We start from the raw sequence: 16387 nt of genomic DNA on the forward strand, positions 1-16387 counted from the left end.
ATTGAAGTTTGATTGAACATTTTCCATTGAGCTGCTCTGAAAAACTGTTCACAAGGTTAACATTTAATTAAATCTCCGGAGCAGCGGAGGAAAATAATTCAAATGCAGTTGAAGCAGAGCTTTCATAAGTCCTCTTGAAAAGTAGATGGGGATCAACTTCGGTTTCAATGAAAGAATATCTCTGACTAGCTAGTTCCTTCCACTGCTTTACACACATGTGCATCTTCTCTCTTTGAAAGGAAAAAGTCCCGGCTCTGTAATCCCTTTTACTTTTACATGAAACCCCGACCAAACAAGCAGGGAAAGAAAAATCATCCCCGGCTATTCATTTCTTTCTTGGATCACGTTTTCTACCTAAGCCTTTTAAGGGCTCACCATGAACGTAAAGCTCAATGAAAAAAGGAAAAAAAATAATCAAGAAATGAGGGGGGAGGCAAGGTTAAAGACGCAGCGAATAGATGGAGATACTTCGTACTCAGTTCAAGGGACTCGACGGCAGTCTGCTTTTCAACTTAATGGTTATTTCTCAGATTTCCTCGCTCGATGAACCTTGTTTTGTTACGTTGAGTTAAAAAGGACGGGGATTTTCAATCCACGCTGGTTTAAAGGAGTTCAATTGGGCGCAGTGGGAGAAAGGCAAGGGTTATCTTTAATAGGCCACCTTCCTGCAGTCTCTCTCCCCGGCTTGGGATGACAAGACTTTAAGAAAGAGAAGAAGGGAGAGGGGAAGAAAGCGTAATCTTCCTGTTTGTGCACCAACAAAGACGTGGTTCAAGAGCTAAAAGGCCAGATTTAGAGAGGATGGTCAAAAACAAACATGTTTTTCTTCTCTGATAATCCTTATCTCCCGGAAGAGTCCGGCCAATTTATATTCTTGAATCTCTTTGATAATCTTCAGCTCTTCCTTGTTAGCCCATGTGCATACGCAGTGCCCTCTCCGTCCGAATACTCTCAGCATCCTTCTGCTTGTTTGCTGACGTAGAGGTGCTCAAGTTTGTCAGCGAGGTTAACCGACTGACAGGATCTTTTTGCAGTGCACGTATGTGTGGATGCAAGAGGATAACATACAACCTCCGATTATTAAAACAGTTTCTGCTTCCGAGTGATATCCAACAGAGGGATACATTTTTATGAGAAACAGGTAGCACTAGACTGGTGTCATATAATTTGAGATCACCTGAAGAACTGGTCCTCTTTCAGAAGGTACAAAGACATTTAGAGTCTGCAAGTACCGTACTGTTTAATGCCAGCTCTACATGGGGGTAAAACAACACGTGAAAAAGCTAGCTGATGCCCTTTGTTACATGGTGAGGGAAGGATTGTCACAGACCCAAAGAAAACAGACAGAGGTAATCAGTATAATTACATAAATTGTGTTTATTATTACAAAAAACTCAAGACTCAAAGAGGTTTCTCCTTTCTCCTCCAGAGATTAGAGGGAAGTCTCTGGTGGAGGCAGGCAGGCATGTAGATGAAATCCAGGAGGACACTGTTAGGATTTTATGATTTTATTCAAGAGTTTGAAGGGTTTTTCTATAAAATTATACACTGGTGGTTTTTCTCTATTAGCAGGGTCAGCTCTTGTTTTATGATTAGGCTGTTTTCTCTAGTTGCAGGGTCAACTCCTGTTTTATGACTAGGCTGTTAAAATAGTTCAGATATTTACTCTTCGTTAAGTGAAGACAATGAAAGGAAACAGATGTTTTAACACTGATGGGTCCTATCCGTTATCTGGGTTGGCATCTTAAGTAGGAAGCAATAAACAGGGACATACGGCTGAAGGTCTGATATGTTTGGCAGATGGGGTTTACGTACAAAGACCATGGTGTGCATTTCTCTCCTACCTTTGTGGTTTGAGAGAAGTGTACCTCCGGCCGGAAAACATTGTGCATGATATAATAAAGTTTGTAATAACTTTGATTCTGTTCACTAGTTTTCTTATGGTGCACCAGACAAAAGAACACAAGGATCTTTCAACACCGAAAATTTGATCCACAGGGCTATGAATGTTCAGGTATTCCTGGGGGTTAATCAAAGGTTATCACCAGGTACACCCTTGAGTTGCCACTTAGGAGGAGCAGAAATGACCGCCAGGGCCGGTTGCTCTGGCTGATCTTAAATAGTGGCTGAAGAGATTGGTTAATTCCGTCTAGGTGCGCAAGCCAAACTCCGCCTCAGGATCCCAGCAAGCCCTTTTGCCCCACTGAGAGCTCAGAAATAAGCTCAGCCAGGGACATGATCATGCCAATAATCACCTCATCTTGAACATGAACAAAACAAAACACAACTGTGGTTTTTGGGAGGAACGAGCCGAACATTATTTCTTCCCTCAGAGAAATGAGGATGGTGGTGGTGGAGGACTACAGACGCCTGGGGTAACTGAGACAGACGGACCGGAAAAACAATACCTTGGCCATAACTAAGGAATAGAGCAGTGTTGTCCTTGAGGGCAGTGCTCTGCACGTTTTAGATGTTTCCCTGCTCCAATTCACCTGATTCAAATAAATGGGTCATTACTAGACTTATTCAAGCCTCGATAAACTGATGGTGATTCATTTGAATTAGGGTTGTGAAGAAGGGACACATTGAATGCATGCAGGGCTTTTGCATAAAAAAAAAAAAAAAAGTTGCAAAACGCCCATACATCTGATTTTTTTTCTTTTCTTACAACTGTCTGAATATAAAGCTTAGCACAAAAAGTAAGTAAATTTGTGTTTGGTATATTATTTCTTTGTTGTGACAATGCTTCTTGGTAATGAATCTTATATCGTTTGTAAGCCTGTTTATTTCCCTTTAAATGGTGCCACATTTGTAAGGAACATGCATTTGTGGGATGAGCAGCAGAGCTGAGTTTGTGGGTTGGGCCCATGAAAAATTTGCCAAATCTTCTCTGCCAATGCCAAACACCTTTGACTCTTGTTTGGTGTTGGGTGGATGGAATGATTGAAGTTTAAAGAAACAACACATATTGGTAATTTAACCATTTATCCACTGAACACAGAGGAACCTCAGTAGCTTGTGGAAGAACCAAACACACCCACAACAGACTGGGACCTCCTCCTCATGCTGGTCACACTGCTTTGGGATGCGACCCATTCTTCAACCAGCAATTGTTGCCGGTCAGCCAATGTGGTTGTGTTGGTCACTCTGGCACAAACAGCACCCCCAAGCTGATCCCACAAGTGTTCAATGGGTTTGAGGTCATCACTGCTGAGCATACTCATCTTGGAGGATAGAGTTTGGTCCCAGACTGTGGAGATATGGGACTGCAGCTAGTTGTCAGAATCTCCATATCTCTATGCATTGAGATTGCCTCCAATAATGACTAGCCTTGTTTTTCCAGTGAGGGAGATGCCGCGCCACACCATCACACTGCCTCCACCAAAACATGTTACTCTATCACTGCCGCAATCAGCATAGCGTCATCTCTCCACAATTTGACCCTATGATGCAACAGCATTGCTGACCATAACGTTCCTCCACATGTTCAGACTCCAGTGCACCTGTCGCCAACACCAGCGCACAGGCCTGGCGGTGAAGGGCAGTCATGATGGGTGTCCTGGCAGCCCGGAGAGACCGTAGATTGGCTGCTTTCAGCCTGTCTTCTTGGGACTCCCACTTTGGGCCCTGTCTCTGACATATGGAACATTACCTCAGTTTAGAGATTGTACTTGGGCTCACTCCACACAATGCCACAACTTGGTTTTCCGCATCAGCTTGAAATTGCCCCATGGCACGGGTCCTATCCAGATCAGTCAAACATGGCATGCCGATTCCTGGAGCAGACACCTAATGACCACTGTAGCAGGTCTTTGCGCACAAGGGCTCCCAATCAGGTGACTCACTGGCAGCAACTGGGGATACCAAAAGCTAAAAACAAGAGTCAATAGTAACAGCAAAATAAGCTGTTTGCATTTCTCTGCATTGACAGAGAAGATTTGGCAATTTTTTCCTGAGAACAACCCACATACTCAGCTCTGCTGCTCATCTCACAAATGCACGTTTCTTAAAAGTGTGGCACCATTTAAAAGGGAAATAAACAGGCTTTCCAGCGGTATAAAAATATATTGGCAAGAAGGATTTTTACAACAAATAAATAATTTTCCAAACACAAATTTCCTTCCATTTTGTGCTAAATGTCTATTAATGTATAATACCATGATTTGGTAAAAGCTTTATCAATAAGATATATGCATTTTGATCTTGCAGCAGATGTTAGCTTTTAAAACGTGTGTGTGAGTGTATCCTTCACCATAGTATCATTATTGCTTCTATTATAGTTGTTGGTAGTAATACAAACAAAAACAACAGTAGTTATTATCATCACCACCACTGCCAGTGTCCTCCACCATCCTCTCCAGCTGTCCCATATAACCCCCTACGGGCTGCCACCAGGCAGCCCACTCTCCTGTCACTAATCCCCAGCCTCCCTCTTTCTGCGTCATGTAGAGTCTCATGGTGTTGGACTTGAGATGAAATCCTCTGTGCCTTCTGGAGGTTCCTTATCTAGATATCAGTGGGTTCCATTTCTTCCTGTAGCCAGGTTATAATACCAGCGGGACACCTTATTACTGGCAGGGCATGTGTGTTGATGGCCCGGACTTTGTTTGGCTCTTCATGATCTACCCCTTTTCAGGTACTTGGCTGTGGTCGACTTCCTTGTAGCCTCTTTGTAGTTGCCATTTGTCTGCAGAATCCCCATGTATTTGTAGCAGTCCTGAACATCCGATATATACACTCTGGTAACTCAACCCCCTTAGTTGTGATCATTTTGCCACTTTTGGACACCATTCGTGCGCATTTATCCAGCCTGAATTACATTCCAATATCACTGCTGTACATCCCAGTCAACGTGGAACAGTGAGTTGATGTCTTGCCCACTCTTGGCATACAGCTTGATATCATCCATGTAGAGGAGGTGGCTGATCATTGCTCCTCATCTAAACCGGTATCCATAGCCATGGTTTGGCTGAGAGGGTTCAGGCCTATGCACCTGAGACGTAGGCCTTCTTCTTGTCAATTCAGGAGGTGCACAGATTGGTTTGCCTCATCTTGCAGTCCTTGGCAACTGCTCTGTCGACCAGTTCCCTTCTGATATATATGTATATATATATGTGTGTGTGTGTGTGTGTGTGTGTGTGTGTGTGTGTGTGTGTGTGTGTGTGTGTGTGTGTATGAAATGAAGCATCATTTATCTAGGAGTGAATAGTTCATCTTCATCCATGTGGAAGTAAACAGAGCTCTTTTCAACCATTCATCGCAACATTTTTAAGTTAATCGAAATTAAATGTATTTTGGATTCTCTGAATCATGAGCAGTGTATACAGGGTTTTTTTTTCCCACAATGAAAAAAATAAAAAATAAATAAATAAATAAAACTTTTCTCCGCTCAACCCAAGCTCTCTTTGAAGGCAATTCAAAGAAAGATCCTCTCTCCTCTGATATCTGGGGGTGTGAGAGGAGCTTCAGGAGGAATGTCCAATAACCATGAGATAATATCCAATATAATAAGTCCAATATCAGTTTTTCACATCATTTCATCTCCAAGGTGAGGGGTTTGGAGAGTAATGAGTATGGCTTCAGGGAGTGTGGTTTGGAAACTGTTTATAAATAAAAGACTGAAGGAAGAAAGAGGGAAGGGTTCAAAAAGGAATAGCATATATTGAGATGAGTAGAGGAGCCAGAACACATGGTCCAGCAACCTCCTCTGACCACACAGCTGCAGAAATGTGGAAACCAAGTAACACACAACTTATACAAGTTGTCTGGATGATCTGTGTACTATTAAGACTATATAAATTCAAACTAATACCTTGCTGTTATAACATTTTTGAAAATCGTGGGATTGTGATGTTTGATATGAAAAAAAAGAATGCCATGTTTATTAAGCAGAGCTTCCCTTTTTTTAAATTTGCAACTGACTGAACAAAACGTGCAGAGCTGCACTTGTCCTGTTAGGTAAGGGGGCGCAGGGAACTTTAAATTTCGTTGACAAAGATCCGTCTTTTCATCCTGCAAGTCCTTGCAGCAAATGGAAATATGCATATTTCCCAAAATATTCAACAAGTGCTTCAGAGCAGTTCCCTAAACCAGAAGTTTCAATTACTTCTTCTAAAACCCCAAAATATATCAATTTAATTTAGTCCTGAGAAGAGGATTTTCAACTGACAAGTACAATAAAGTCTCTAGCACTTGAGCCAGCTTATAATTCATACAATTATTTCCTCATGTAGATTTCAAATTGTCTGAATTTTCTGCAGGAGTGTACATGCTTGATACTCTGTATGACCAGGGGACGGACTGGTGGCCTGCCTTTTACAGATGGAATGATTTGCAGACCTGTGTGACCCTGAACAGGATGAAGCAGGTAGAGAAAATAGATGGGGTTTAAATGGGGTTTAACTGCTGCTACTGATTACTTATAACACTGCAAATGTTTTTAATGATACAATATATACAAATTCCATTGTGTATTATACAGTTTAACATGTGAAAGAAAACGACAAACATCTCTCAAAGGCTTGAAACAAGACAACTGGTCTTCCTTTTGTTTTGCTCTTGCATGTGTTTCACCTTCAATTTAGAAGATTTTAAATTGAAGAAAAAAAAATAAAAGGACGTCCAGTTGTCTTGTTTTGAGCTTTTGATAGTCAACATGACTTAGATGACTGATCTCCACCTCCAGAACAACAAATAAAATAAAATTGATCAGAAGCAAATCATTTGGTCGTAAGTCCCTCTGGCTCATTGGTACCTGGGGAGATCAGTGAAAGGGACAGATGTCTTCATAGCCAGGATGATGCCCATATCCAGATAAATTAGGGTACAAAGTAGCAGATCTCCCAGAAGGCTGCTGTGTTTATAAGGTTGACATGATAGTATATTATTGTCCAACTGTCTTGTTAAATAATAGCCTATGGTGTGCTTGGTGGTTAGCACTGTTGCGTCACAGCAAGAAGGTTCCCGGTTCGACTCCCTGGCCAGGCGGGGTCTTTCTGTGTGGAGTTTGCATGTTCTCCCCGTGCTTGTGTGGGTTCCCTCCGGTTACTCCGGCTTCCTCCCACAGTCCAAAAACATGCATTACTACACTAGGTTAATTGATGATTCTAATTGCCCCTAGGTCCTCCTTGGCCTTCCCTGAATAGGTCCCCTCCGTGGTTTTGTTTTGTTTGTTTGTAAAGCGACCTTGGGTACCTTGAAAGGCGCTATATAAGTATAAGTTATTATTAGGGCCCGAGCACTTACAGTGCGAAGGCCCTATTGTATCTGTAGGAATGTTCCTTTTTTTCCTTTTCCTTATTTTTCTTCTTCCGACGAAATGACGTGCCCCAAAAGTCACTAAATTTTGCATGCAAGCCAGGCCTGGCAAAAAATGTGATATTTAATGGTTTGCATAAATGGGCGTGGCAAAATGGCTCAACAGCGCCCCCTAGAAAACTTTGTGCCTCAAGCCCCACGATACGGTTTGACGTACATGCACGAAAATCGGTACACACCTGTATCATGTCGCAACTTAAAGAAAAGTCTGTTGGCGCCATGGCCGAAACCGAACAGGAAGTCGGCCATTTTGACTTAATCGTGTAATTTTGGCGCAATTTTATGCCATTCCTTCGGCAGTTAATAGGTTAATACGGCCCGAACCGTAACGTGCACCCAGGTGTGTTATACATCAAAATGTGCATCTCCACCCTGCGACGACGCGCATTACTTTACCATTACTTCCCCAAAAGTCCTCAAATTACACATGATATATATATATATATATATATATATATATATATATATATATATATATATATATATATATATATATATATATGTATATATATATATATGTATATATATATATATATATATATATATATATATATATATATATATGTCTTAGGTTTTTACCAACATGGTATTAACCATTAATATATATGCAGACAAAAGAATTAAGAATAAATAAATAAATAAATATAAATGTAAAAAAATAAATAAATATATATATATATATATATATACATATATATATATATATATATATATAAATATATATATATATATATATATATATATATATATATATATATATATATATATATATATATATATATATATATATATATATATATATATATATATATATAAAAACATTTTTTAAATGATATGCATCTCTGTTTTGCACAGCTAATTTCCCGCCCGCTTTTATTGTGAAGGCCACCCCTGGTTTCCGGTGCTGCTCTTCTCCAGACAGTGCGGCAGAAGCTGGCCGTTAAATTTTAGCAAGACCCTGAGAGAAAAGTGGAGAGGAAAATAAGAGAACGGAGGAAGTAGAGACTTGAGAGCAGGGGCCAGAGGGGGAGGTGGAGGAGCTGTCGGACCGTCCTCCCAGGGACGGAGCCTGGAGGAGGGTGAGGCTCCAGCCGGGTTCTTTGTTGCTATGAGACGGAGATGGAAACTACAGCCAACGGGGCTGTCGCTGACACGGAGTTTACACCCGCCTAGTCTTACTTTGTCGTGTTATGTTGCTCAATGTCATCACTGCAGCTTACCCACATTATGTTTTACAACGCTGCCATGTTTCGCAAAGCATATCACCCGAACAGCGGAGCATCTTTGTTTTCCTCGGAGGAAAACAATGATGCTCCGCTGTTTGTGTGACGCCATGGCCCACATGGCCGTGCATTAATGAATCATTTATCATCTCTCTCAGAGACGGTCCTGCATGGTGGCGGTCTGTCGACATGACGGTCCTCCGGCAGAGGAGAGGCAGGGGGAAGGAAGCGGCGCTGGCTGCTGAAGTTCAGCCCCAGCCGTCCAACTGTTGCACCCACCGACACCCGGAGAAGAGCCTGCAGGGTGAGTGAGCACCCAGTTACCATGACACCCTGACACCCTGTTACCCTGACACCCTGACACCCTGTTACCCTGACACCCTGTTACCCTGACACCCTGTTACCCTGTCACCCTGTTACCCTGACACCCTGTTACCCTGACACCCTGTTACCCCGACACCCTGTTACCCCGACACCCTGTTACCCTGAGACCCTGCAGGGTGAGTGAGCACCCTGTTACCCTGAAGCCCTGAAACCCTGTTACCCTGAAGCCCTGAAACCCTGTTACCCTGACGCCCTGACACCCTTTTACCATTTTACCCTGACACCCTGTTACCCCGACACCCTGATACCCTGAAGCCCTGAAACCCTGTTACCCTGACAACCTCCCACCCTTTTACCATTTTACCCTGTTACCCTGACACCCTGACACCCTGTTACCCTTTTACCCTTTTACCCTGACACCCTTTTACCCTTTTACCCTGTTACCCTTTTACCCTGACACCCTGACACCCTTTTACCCTGTTACCCCTTTACCCTGACACCCTTTTACCCTGTTACCCTGACACCCTTTTACCCTTTTACCCTGACACCCTTTTACCCTTTTACCCTGTTACCCTTTTACCCTGTTACCCTGTTACCCTGACACCCTTTTACCCTTTTACCCTGTTACCCTGTTACCCTGACACCCTTTTACCCTGACACCCTGTTACCCTGTTACCCCAACACCCTGATACCCTGACACCCTCCCACCCTTTTACCCTTTTACCCTGTTACCCTTTTACCCTTTTACCCTGATACCCTGACACCCTTTTACCCTTTTACCCTGTTACCCTTTTACCCTGACACCCTGACACCCTTTTACCCTGTTACCCCTTTACCCTGACACCCTTTTACCCTGTTACCCTGACACCCTTTTACCCTTTTACCCTGACACCCTTTTACCCTTTTACCCTGTTACCCTTTTACCCTGTTACCCTGTTACCCTGACACCCTTTTACCCTTTTACCCTGTTACCCTGTTACCCTGACACCCTTTTACCCTGACACCCTGTTACCCTGTTACCCCAACACCCTGATACCCTGACACCCTCCCACCCTTTTACCCTTTTACCCTGTTACCCTCCCACCCTTTTACCCTTTTACCCTGTTACCCTTTTACCCTTTTACCCTGATACCCTGACACCCTCCCACCCTTTTACCCTGACGCCCTTTTACCCTGATACCCTGACACCCTCCCACCCTTTTACCCTGACACCCTGACACCCTGCAACCCTGACACCCTTTTACCCTGATACCCTGACACCCTCCCACCCTTTTACCCTTTTACCCTGACACCCTGCAACCCTGACACCCTGTTACCCTGCAGGGTGAGTGAGCACCCTGTTACCCTGACACCCTGTTACCCTGTTACCCTGACACCCTAACACCCTGCCACCCAGAGGGTGTCACCATTCAGGGCTTCCAACAGACAACCCCTGACCAGGGTGACCACTGCTAAAAAACACACCATAGTGTAATTTGAGGTAGATTTAGATCATTCTCTAGGGCATACCTGTCAAGTTTTGGATTTAAAAATACAGGACATTTTCTTCCACCGAGGTCCAGTATCTTACATTTTAATACGGATTTACGAGAAATTTCCAAAATAACTACCTGTCAACCACTTACACACTACAATTATGTGCTCATAGCCTGATAGGATGACCTTTGTTGAAAATGAGATGCTGTGGACACTCCTATGTATGTAATTCCTATAATAGAGCCTAAATGAAAACACAAAAGTGAATTAAAGGCAAGGCAAGGCAAGTTTATTTGTATAGCACAACAAAGTGCTTTACATCAACATTAAAAGTGTCAAGACACATTAAACAGTAAATAACAAATAAAATGATAAGAAAAGAGGTAAAACAATAAAAAGAAAAAGTTGTTAAAAAGTAAGGGCAGTAGAGTACAGCAGGTTTAATTTAAGAGTACACTTCAGTAAACAGTAATGTTTTTAACCCTGATTTAAAGGATCTACAGTTGGAGCAGACCTCAGGTCTACAGGAAGTTTGTTCCACCGGTGAGGAGCAGAATAACTGAACTGCCTCACCTTGCTTGGTTCTGGTTCTTGGGAACCACAACAAACCAGATCCAGATGAACGTCAGGGCTCTGGGAGCTTCATAGGAACTAACAGATCAATCTTGACCATTCAGGTCTTTGTAGACCAGCAGTAAGATTTTAAACTCTATCCTTTGACTCAGTGGAAGCCAGTGTAGTGATTTCATGACCGTTACACTGGCACAATATGGTCCAGTTTCCTGGTGTTTGTTAGGACTCTGCACGTTTATCTATTTTAAATATTTTCAGTTTGTATACACATTGATTGTCTTCAAGTGAAACATTTACATTTTCTTTTAATTTTTAATTTTCACTCATGTGGCTCTCTGGCGCCGTGCTGGTGCTGCTGACGGACAATTGTCCTTCCCCCTGAAGGACACTAAAAACACAGTTGAACATCTTTCAGAATGGGTAACTGAGCCCCATCCTGCTCCTCTTTAGGAAAGTAAATTCATTTTCCCATTTTTAGAGATATTTACACAAAGTCTTCCCTTTTTGGGCAGAAATGCTTTCTCTGTGGTTACATCCATCCATCTCTGATGTGTTGTTCCAAGTTTGCTCCCTTTGTTGCCTCTAACCTCGCGAGAACTGCCCTCCAGGCTACAGCAGGTTTTAGAATAAAATACTAAAATGAATTACTTTTATGAAGTTGGTTTAAGTAGCCACTACAGAATTAAGCGATATGTGTGCTGACTTGGTGGCATAGCTTATGCATGCTTTTTTGCAGTTTCAAGACTTGGTTTGACATCAGCATTTTCATGCATAATAACCCCATAGCAACATGCCTATAGGAACAGCTGGACACTATTGGGTATATGGCTACCGAATATGACACAAAAAGTATAAGAGTGCAAAAACCACAAACAAAAAAACATTAAACCATAGCCAGATTTCACAATATCAAGTACCATTCTGTTTGGTACTTCTGGCCTTGGCACTGGGAAACAACTCAGAAAATGAGTTCTGCGTGCAAATTGAACATGCAAATCAAAGAGTATTTCTCATATTACGGTAGATGGCAGGTATTTTGATTATTCCTACTGGGATAAGCACAGGCACCATCAAAAAACCGCTTCACAATCAAGTGTGCCATGAGGCCATGACAGTGATGCATTGCCTTCAGGAATGCCTGCTGGAGAGTTGAATCAGGAAAGCTGCTCCTCCTGCACCATTCCAGAGCAGGGACTGTTTAGCCATGGACAAGTGTCTCTGAGGCACAGTCAAACACTCACATCCTTCATGCAGAGATTGCAAAGAGGAATATAGGAAAAAGCCCCCTTTTTCCCTCACTTTGCAAGTATTTCTGTCGTGTTTCATGTGAGCATTAAAGTGCAATGGGTGCCTTTCAAGAGAAACTGTTTTGAAATGCATGCTGTCCTACCCACTTTCAAATGACATACAGTATCTTCTATCTCTGTAAAGGCTCCCTTTTAATTCCTGCCTTCCAGTGGGATTGCTTGAAGCAGTTTCATTTCTAATTTTGTTGGATAGCATGCTGAACAAACTAATTCTGCTCCAGCATAATCCCATGGTTTTTCTTTTGGAACCCCTCAAAATGTCTTCTGTGCAAGAGGCATACAAATTGCTGCATATTGTGTCTTGTGTCTTTGTTGTGCCAACTAAATCATTTGCCAATGTTGCAGGTGATTGGTCATGGGGGGCCATAATCTGGACATCGGTTGGTTGGTCCGTCTCTGTTGGTCTTGGCCTGCTGTGCTGTATCTATGTGGCGACGCTCCATGAAAATGACTTGTGGTTCTCCAACATCAAGGTAAAGGCTTTGACTTCTACAGTCTTTTCTTTTTATTTCTCCTCCTTGTTCTGTGGGTGACCCATTGGCCATTTATTTACAACCCCATCTCAGGATGAGTTAGAACGATGGTAAATGCTTAAAACAAACAAAAAAACTGTGATTTGAGCATTAACTTTGACTTTGCTGTCTTTGCAGTATGAATACAAGTTTTTTCTTGTCAGTCTCTTTTAAATCTTTAAACCTTTAAATCTTGTGTTTTTTTATTTTTCGTTTCATTTCATCAAAATACTTCACACACTTTTGGTTGGGTAGAGGTCAGGACTAAAGGGTCAGCCCTTAGGTGTACTCTCTTCTTCCCCCGCCAAGCGTCCTGAGCATACAGCAGCCATCTGTTCACTTTAATGTAGGGTGATATCAAGCATTGCTAAACTGAATTATGGCTTCTACTGTATGCAGCAGGGTCTGAAATGAACTTTTTGATTCTCTTTTGGACTGGTAGATTTAAAAAAAAAAAAAAAAAAAATGATGACAAGAACAACACGATTTGTGCGAAGCAAATCCCGTTGTTAATTAGCATGAATCCACCACCAGCTCCATCTCCTGTATCATCCCTCTCTTCTGATGTTGCTGAAGCCAGCGAGGCCGACCAGCGGGTTGTTACGTGGTAAAATACGATAACGCCTCCTGGGTCATCTTCCCTCCCCTCAACCCGGCTTCAGTAGCTGGGGAGGCAATTACAAGCCTCACGTTAAATGTGGACGGTTAAGGGTGACAAAATTAAAAGAATCATGACATAAATAATAATATCATGAAATACATACCTGTGAATCTCCCCTTAATTAATTAAATGTATCATACATTTCATATACTGTAAACATCATTAAATAATTAAATTTACCACTAAATAATTAAATATATCATGAAATCATTAAATACAACAATAAATAATTAAATACATCATGGAATTATGCAATATGCAATTAAATAATTTAATGTCCCACTAAATAATTAAATCTACTTTTTAAATAATGAATTTAAATACTAAAATATCCTTTTTTAAGAAAACTTTTATTTAAAAATTTATTGATTTATTTATTTCATGCCTCCTTTGTGAGCGCTGTTGTCATGAAATAATTAAAACTGTCAAACCCAGCCATCAAACTCAGTGGGCGGGACTTGTATGGCTCGTCCACAGACCCTGATGTCTGATTGAAAGGGATTTAAAACATTTTTCTGGGCGATATTCGGTCCACCTTACTTACCACTGCATCTCCTGATGTTCCTCTTCGACACACCAAAATATTCGTCTGGATTGTTTCCTTGCAGTCCCTCCAAACCCACGTAAAGACAATTACAACCCAAATGTTTTGGAATATTTATTCTGATTGTTCTTAACTCATTATCTGTGGTCAATTTGTCTTGACTTGCTGTTTGGAGCAGCCAATCAGACGTCAGGGTTCTGTGGGCAAGCCACTCAAGACCTGTGTTTTTATGAAATTTTTGATGCATTTAATTAATTAATGGGAGATTTAGAGTTACGTATTTCACAATATATTTATTTATTTCATAATATATTTATTTATTTAATTTTGTCACCCATAACCCTCCATAAAATAGGTGTCCTTCTTCCAGGGTTAATAGCGGGCTATAATCTATAAACACCTATTGTTAGAAGCATTTACCCGCCAAGAAGACATTCTTGGCGGGTCTTAGCGATTTTTTTTGTTTATGGTATGACAAAGTCACTTCAGGGACACCACCTGTTGAGCATGATGCTGCAGTGTGAGACCGCAGTGAGTCTTTGAGCTGTTACATGTGCAGAATATAAAATAAATGCAGACTGGGTTTGCATAAATGCATCCAGAGTTACTAAATGGCTATACATTCTCTTTCTAATGTGCTCAGGGCTAAAGACAACAATTTCAGTCTTATCTGAGTTTAGTAACAGGATATTATCACAGTCATGTAACTCTATCTGTCATTAAGACATTTGTTGTTCCACTATTTTTCCAGTCTCATTTGGCATAGTGGATTGGAATGAATGTTATCTGCATAGAAATGAAGGTTTATGCCATACTGCCTAATAATAGTACCTGATGGAAACTTTTAAGGCGTGAAAAGTGAAGGCCTAAGTACAGTACCCTGTGGAACACCGTGGCCAAGCTGGTGTATGAGGAAGAACTCTCATTCACAGTTTTCAATATAAAAAACTGAAAGATTGCAGCTCGAGCCGCTGGTCTCTTTGGTAATCTGTTAAAGGAGCTTGAGGCCGGATTGTGGCAAGTTTTTTGAAAAAAATCCGTATACATTTTAAGTTTTCTAGTAATAATGTCAGATGAAGCGTTCCAAACCAAAAAGAATGAGCCCTCTAGTGTATCTCTCCTTTGCCTTGAACAGGCTGTGTGCTGCAAAATGTGCTGCAATTCGGTCCCGAATTTCCCGCGCTGTCCTGCGGATGTGACGTCACATGACGCTGCATGTGCATTCTCCCCGTTCTCCCGTGCCGGCTTCACTGTTGGCTGCAGTACCCCCGACAGCCGTCGTGGTGAAGGGTGGCGCTAGAGAGTCTCATTTCTTAAAAGGAGCCTCAAGCTCCTTTAACCTGAGCCATCAGAAAAGCAGCCAGTCGTGGATGGTGCCTAAATATATGATTTAACCTAGGAACCTAGAAAAAATGTACTAAAAGTAGGACTTAAAAAGAGACAGGCAAAAATGGCAAAAAATGGCAAGAAATAATCACAAGTCAAATGTTTTCCAAATAATTCTGTTTCAAATAAAATACCGTTATGTCAGTAAAGTGTTGATTTATTACCAAAAATGTTGTGGTAATAGTAATAGAGTTAATATGTTAATAGAATCAAAATCACTGTCGTCCACAGTAAAATGTGCGCACGCTGTACAGCATCTTAATCATTCAATCAGTGAAAGGAACTTAACACGTCCTCTTCACAATGTCCATTTTTGTCATTTCAGCCTCTTGTGCTGATTGATAAGTAGCTTTCACTCTCCGGTATGCTATATGGGAATATGTTGCGGATCTGTTTTTCTTCACATAATTTATGCTTCAGGCTAGGGCTGAAAGGTTAATCCATTTTTATTCCAATTTTTTGTCGGTGTATTCTCGATCATTATCTAAGATGAGTACTTAAGCGATACAAAATAAGAAATTACTACTAATGAGTTCCCTATATGCTCATCCAGCTTCCTAATATGGCAACTTCATGTTTGTGCCATATAGTCTGGCCAGCAACTTTTGAAAAGTTCTGTTCCATGTTAAAGATATAATGAGGGCAGTAGATAAAATGAAATGTAAGTTTTTACTTTCTTAGTAGTAACTGAGCATCAGCCACTTCTAGGTTTTCCTTTTTCAACACAAGATTGCCTGCCGATTCCTCGTCTTATCACCCGAGTGGCCTGTCGAGGTCTGAATTATTGTCTTCCTTTTTTTCCCTTGTTTCATTTGAACAAAAGAACAAACATTATCAATCAGTGATTTTTATTTTTATTTTTTTATTTTTTTCTGACCAGAAACCGAGCAGGGTCCTTGTGATAACAAGATACACCCCAACTTTTTCTCCCACAATAACAAGCATGCAGACACACCAATTATTGCTCCCTCCTGGTGTTTCATATCAGAGCTATGTGGAGAAGATTTAGCTAGATGAATAATGTAAATGAGGATTTTTTTTTAAAAATGGGAACGCAGGGGACA

At 41.4% G+C, this 16387-nt stretch overlaps 1 protein-coding gene across 1 annotated transcript in view; it reads left to right on the top strand.

Annotated features, from left to right (window-relative positions):
• The first annotated feature begins 8250 nt into the window (after positions 1-8250).
• The window catches only part of dpy19l3 (dpy-19 like C-mannosyltransferase 3), a 73536-nt gene continuing 65399 nt past the window's right edge, over positions 8251-16387 (top strand). The window contains exons 1-3 of the mRNA XM_061737336.1: positions 8251-8396; positions 8699-8844; positions 12566-12693. Coding sequence (XP_061593320.1) covers positions 8730-8844; positions 12566-12693 — 243 coding nt within the window. The 5' untranslated portion in view covers positions 8251-8396; positions 8699-8729. The remainder of the gene's footprint in view (positions 8397-8698; positions 8845-12565; positions 12694-16387) is intronic.

Source organism: Cololabis saira, chromosome 2, assembly GCF_033807715.1.
Source record: "Cololabis saira isolate AMF1-May2022 chromosome 2, fColSai1.1, whole genome shotgun sequence".
NCBI classification, from domain to species: domain Eukaryota; kingdom Metazoa; phylum Chordata; class Actinopteri; order Beloniformes; family Belonidae; genus Cololabis; species Cololabis saira.